The sequence below is a fragment of the Hibiscus syriacus genome, unplaced genomic scaffold, assembly GCF_006381635.1.
Source record: "Hibiscus syriacus cultivar Baekdansim isolate YM2019G1 unplaced genomic scaffold, ASM638163v2 tig00001957_pilon, whole genome shotgun sequence".
Taxonomy (NCBI): Eukaryota; Viridiplantae; Streptophyta; class Magnoliopsida; order Malvales; family Malvaceae; genus Hibiscus; species Hibiscus syriacus.
Window position 1 is genome coordinate 5,956 of NW_024061901.1, and position 5,826 is coordinate 11,781.

A 5,826-nucleotide genomic window follows, 5' to 3' on the forward strand; every position below is an offset into this window, starting at 1 on the left:
TATTTATTTTTAAAATAAGCCAAAAATATTAAGTTTGATGGTTATCGATTATATTAGTAAAAACACACTTGATAGTAAAAAATACGAAAATAATACAAAAGAAGGGGCTGGAATTGTTTTTTACAATAAGAAGGGATGTCTACGTATAAATCTTCTCTTTTGGTATTTTGAATTGACATTCTGAAAAAAGATTAAATGTATGCGAAAGACTCATCGTACAAGATCTCAAGCGTTAAGGTTTTATTTTGGCTCAATTGGGAGTATAAGAAAACTTTAATCAATATCCATTTTCTGAATTAAATAATTATTATTTTTATAATTTCATATTAACACGTATCAAAAAGAAAAATACCACATCGTCTTTCCGTTAAAAAATAAACATTGAACGAGTAAAAGAGCAAATCAAAAAACTAAGAATGCGTTTGGTTCACGGAATGTAAGATTATCATTGGAAATGTAAGATTATCAGGGAATAGGATTACTGGGAATGTTGTATTTTGTGTTTGGTTGGTTTAGCAGGAATGTAAGATTACCGTGTTTGGTTAAAGGAATAAAAGATTATTAGAATGTATATTTAACCAAATTATCCTTATTATATATTTGTTTTTTTAACAAGTTGGAAAATATTTATATATTTTCTTTAAAAAATTTAGATTCATAAAATTTTATTATATATATATATATATATTTTACAAAATTAAAAATATAAAAAAATTTAATGAATGGGTAAAATTTTATTTTAACCTTGAAATTCATATAAAATTTTAATTATAGATTTTTTTTTGTAAATCTAAAATAGTTTAAGGATAAATTTGTAATTTAACATTCGTAGAATTTTTATTATTCAATGACAGAAGAATGATATTTTTGAAAAACATAAAAATTTAAGGGCATTTTAATCTAAAACGCCGTTAATTCAACAATACCTAAGGAAAGAGATGTAATGGTATTCCCGGTAATATACCCAAAAAATCTACTATTGGTAATAAAACATTACCGAGAATGAGATTCTCGACCAACTAAATATGAAAATGTAAATTTTATTCCTATGAGAACCTCACATTCCTTGATCCAAACATTTAGGGCTATAATTCGATTACTGACGGCGCAGCTTAACCTTGGTTGTTTAGAAAAATATTTGTCAAGTGTACTCTTACAACATTGAAATGGGCTCTGACCTGTAATTGATGATTGGCTCGAAAAACATAGCAATAGAATAGCAATATCGAAAGGGCCTTGATCGTTCTCTTACCATCTGCAAGACTAGATTTGTTAGCAAGGCAGCAATGGCGGTTAACCCGATTCTCCTTCCCGCCATTTTCACCCGTTTCTTATTCTTCTCTCTCTCATCAGCAAAATCAACTAAATGATGACAACCGCAATCTCTTGATCCGTGAATTGGATGACGCCAAGCTAAACCTCTCTCGATTGGGCAAAACCCGCTTTCAATTTCTTTTCTAAATACTTGCTTAGAAACAAATACAAACATTATTCTTCACTCCTTCATGCTTGTAAACATGATTGCAGAATCTGTTCTCGATGAAACAATTCAAAGGATCGATGCTAAAACCCTTCTTCTCAAAGAACGCGAGAAGCTTCTCGAGGACATGGAAAACAAGATCACTTATCTTCGGTCTGTTCAATCCAGTCTTAAGGTTCAATTCTTTCTCAAGAAGCTTTGGTTTTATTAGTTTATAAATGCAGTATAATCGCAAGTGGAGATAATTCACGTCTGAATAACTGTCACTAGAATTAAGCATTCCAAAGTATGTAAGCTAGAATAAATCTAGAAGAGCAGTGATAGACTTAAATCAGAATAAAATCTGGATTGATAACCGTATTTACGATCCTGAAATGGGGATCTCAAAGTTTCCAGATTGCACGTCTTTCCCCAATTGATGTCTAGAAAAGGGAAATAAGTAATTTGAAAATAGAAGATTGAATTGTACAGTGTACTGAATTAGAGTTTACTCAGTTACTATCTTTTAAATGGACATTGCAAGTTGAAGTTTTATTTTACATTATATTAATTGCAGGATGAGTCGTTACTTGCTGATGAAAGGCTTAAAGCTTTACAAGAGGAGGTTCGTTTTAAATGGCTTGTTATAGATATAATCTTTATTCCATTTGCTTATCCTATTGGATTCCTTGCCTGATGTTATTGATGAGTGGTAATAAATGCTTGGTTTATTTGCAATAATCAACTGAAGTGAGTTGTAGGCTTGATGCTCCTAGGTACATTTGCTTTGGGATGTTTCGAGAAAGAACAACTTTGAACTTCACGTTTTGGAATTGAAAGCGCAGGACGCTGAGGAAAGGCTCGAAGCTGTTACTTCGAAAGTTGAGAAGGTCGGCATTTTACTTTCATTGATTTCATTGCCTTGTAGACTGTCTGCTTGTGAATAATGAAGAGGACTTCTTTGTCACTTCCTAGTTTGTTAGACATTGTGACTATCTAATACTCTGAATTACTGAGCATTTCTATGTATTAAAACCTTTATGAATTTTAAAAATCAAATTCATTAATAACAGAAAAAAAGCATTAAAAACCATCTTATTGTTGTTCCAATTTTATAATATATTGTCTCCCGCCGGGGGGTGGGGAGTTCTGGTCGCCATTAAGATGTTTTAAACAGAAAGTTATTTATTTTCTCTTGATACTCTTATTAATTTGTTAATGGAAATGACCATTCTTGTCAGAACTCAATAGCGGCTAATTTGTGCTTTCCTTGATTGTTGTGTAGAAGACTTTAAAATATTTATTCTGTTTTGATTTTGTTAGCAAGGCAGCAATAGCGGTTAACCCGATTCTCCTTCCCGCCATTTTCACCCGTTTCTTATTCTTCTCTCTCTCATCAGCAAAATCAACTAAATGATGACAACCGCAATCTCTTGATCCGTGAATTGGATGACGCCAAGCTGAACCTCTCTCGTTTGGGCAAAACCCGCTTTCAATTTCTTTTCTAAATACTTGCTTAGAAACAAATACAAACATTATTCTTCACTCCTTCATGCTTGTAAACATGATTGCAGAATCTGTTCTCGATGGAACAATTCAAAGGATCGATGCTAAAACCCTTCTTCTCAAAGAACGCGAGAAGCTTCTCGAGGACATGGAAAACAATATCACTTATCTTCGGTCTGTTCAATCCAGTCTTAAGGTTCAATTCTTTCTCAAGAAGCTTTGGTTTTATTAGTTTATAAATGCAGTATAATCGCAAGTGGAGATAATTCACGTCTGAATAACTGTCACTAGAATTAAGCATTCCAAAGTATGTAAGCTAGAATAAATCTAGAAGAGCAGTGATAGACTTAAATCAGAATAAAATCTGGATTGATAAACGTATTTACGATCCTGAAATGGGAATCTCAAAGTTTCCAGATTGCACGTCTTTCCCCAATTGATGTCTAGAAAAGGGAAATAAGTAATTTGAAAATAGAAGATTGAATTGTACAGTGTACTGAATTAGAGTTTACTCAGTTACTATCTTTTAAATGGACATTGCAAGTTGAAGTTTTATTTTACATTATATTAATTGCAGGATGAGTCGTTACTTGCTGATGAAAGGCTTAAAGCTTTACAAGAGGAGGTTCGTTTTAAATGGCTTGTTATAGATATAATCTCTATTCCATTTGCTTATCCTATTGGATTCCTTGCCTGATGTTATTGATGAGTGGTAATAAATGCTTGGTTTATTTGCAATAATCAACTGAAGTGAGTTGTAGGCTTGATGCTCCTAGGTACATTTGCTTTGGGATGTTTCGAGAAAGAACAACTTTGAACTTCACGTTTTGGAATTGAAAGCGCAGGACGCTGAGGAAAGGCTCGAAGCTGTTACTTCGAAAGTTGAGAAGGTCGGCATTTTACTTTCATTGATTTCATTGCCTTGTAGACTGTCTGCTTGTGAATAATGAAGAGGACTTCTTTGTCACTTCCTAGTTTGTTAGACATTGTGACTATCTAATACTCTGAATTACTGAGCATTTCTATGTATTAAAACCTTTATGAATTTTAAAAATCAAATTCATTAATAACAGAAAAAATGCATTAAAAACCATCTTATTGTTGTTCCAATTTTATAATATATTGTCTCCCGCCGGGGGGTGGGGAGTTCTGGTCGCCATTAAGATGTTTTAAACAGAAAGTTATTTATTTTCTCTTGATACTCTTATTAATTTGTTAATGGAAATGACCATTCTTGTCAGAACTCAATAGCGACTAATTTGTGCTTTCCTTGATTGTTGTGTAGAAGACTTGAAAATATTTATTCTGTTTTGATTTTGTTATCTCTTGATATGCTTGATCTTGAAATTATTTTGTATTTTTCTCACTTTAAATTTCTTTCCCTTGCTATTAAACGGCAGAAGTTGTTACAGAGCAATGGATTCAGATTCAACATCGTGAGCAGGCACTTCAAATTGCACAAGTATTGTTTTCCTTGGACGCTAGTGATATCAGTTATATGTTAATTCATACGGAAATTTAAAAGAAGGGGAAATATAACGTCCTGCCATTATATTAAATCTTTTAATTTGTATCATTGCTTTTTGTTGTACAGATTAGGGCATTGCAATATCAAAGGCAAAGGTGTATGAGATGCACATTCTTGAAGGTAATATAATAAGCTGACATATTCTTCCGGACCTTTTTTTTCCTGTCTCGATACATTTGATTTTTTTTGGTAAAACTATTTTTTCTTTCAAAGCATTATGAACAACTATACCGACGACAGTTACTTCTAATTAAAAGCAATGATATTCCTCCGGATGCTTATCTTTCATGTGAGTCTTATTCAAATCTAATCTTTATGCAAATGTAGTTTATTAGTGACCATTCTGAAATACATCTTCCAAAGATGTTTGGGGCAGTGGAACATTATTCATTTGGACTAGGATCTACCATGAATTACTACATGTCTCAAGCTTTTCCACAATCGAGAAGATTTTACTCAGCAACTAAAAAATATCACCATGAGGTATGCTTAACATTGCAATGGGATTTTGTAGGATTGATGTATCTGAAAAATAATCATGTCACTCTTGATGGTCTTTACATGTGAGAACTTCATAGTATACATAGTGAAAGTTTCCAACAATAAAAGATGCTCAATGGAAAGACCACTAACTCCAAGGCATGATTCTTTCTATTAAACCAGTTTTTACTCTTAATCATGTTGAATCTATGGAAACTTTTGGCCTCTTCCAACCATTGATGTGTGTTGCTCAGTTTTGCAAACAAGATTGTCGGTAATCATGGTTCAATCAGCCAAAAAGTTTTTATTTTTCTTTCGAACTATAATAGTACAAGTACCTTGATGACTTAGATCATGAACTTTTGTTGGCTTTATATTAGAGTCCTGTGTAATGTTGCCTCAACCAATTTAATCTATATGCTGATATTAATTTCCAAATCCCTGATATAATTTGTTAGAAAGGGTGAACTGTCTTTCACTTCCAACTTGAATCATCTGTCAACCATCTCTTTGTATATATGCTAACATGAATTCTGCATTCTTGTGTAAGTGATAACAGATTAGTTTTCGTTACCAAAGCACATAATTTGGTTTTCTGTACGGTTTAAGGATTTAGATTTACAAGAAAATTGTATTTAATCAATTTATGTATTCCTTGTGGTTGTTGCAAATTTATGGGAAAAATGATAAATAACTTTACAAGTTAATATGCATCAATATTGCCCAAGTCCAAATATACACACGCACACGCACATACCTTCACTGGGAACCTTTGCATTTGGAATAAACAAATGTCTTCATTCTTGTCTGTTTCTTGGCAGCTGCAAGGTTTCATCAAACAAGAAATGCGAAG

General features: G+C 32.6%; 1 protein-coding gene and 1 long non-coding RNA gene across 2 annotated transcripts; both read left to right on the forward strand.

Annotated features, from left to right (window-relative positions):
- Nucleotides 1-1,467: 1,467 nt before the first annotated feature.
- On the forward strand, nucleotides 1,468-5,060 carry LOC120137124. The gene is made up of 6 exons (XM_039152966.1): nucleotides 1,468-1,655; nucleotides 2,037-2,084; nucleotides 2,236-2,349; nucleotides 4,359-4,427; nucleotides 4,560-4,613; nucleotides 4,821-5,060. The coding sequence occupies exons 1-6, from the start codon at nucleotides 1,506-1,508 to the stop codon at nucleotides 5,058-5,060; spliced, it is 675 nt and encodes a 224-aa protein (XP_039008897.1). The 5' UTR covers nucleotides 1,468-1,505.
- On the forward strand, nucleotides 3,144-3,855 carry LOC120137098. The gene is made up of 3 exons (XR_005517408.1): nucleotides 3,144-3,161; nucleotides 3,543-3,590; nucleotides 3,742-3,855. It is a non-coding gene; the product is annotated as an uncharacterized LOC120137098 (long non-coding RNA).
- Nucleotides 5,061-5,826: the final 766 nt, after the last annotated feature.

What these genes read in the sequence shown, in the direction of transcription:
- LOC120137124 (XM_039152966.1), top strand. Translation starts at nt 1,506, where the DNA reads ATGCTTGTAAACATGATTGCAGAATCTGTTCTCGATGAAACAATTCAA. An exon ending in TTAAAGCTTTACAAGAGGAG is followed by an intron (nt 2,085 to 2,235) that starts GTTCGTTTTAAA and finishes TGATGCTCCTAG; the next exon opens with GTACATTTGCTTTGGGATGT. An exon ending in TGAGATGCACATTCTTGAAG is followed by an intron (nt 4,614 to 4,820) that starts GTAATATAATAA and finishes ATGCAAATGTAG; the next exon opens with TTTATTAGTGACCATTCTGA.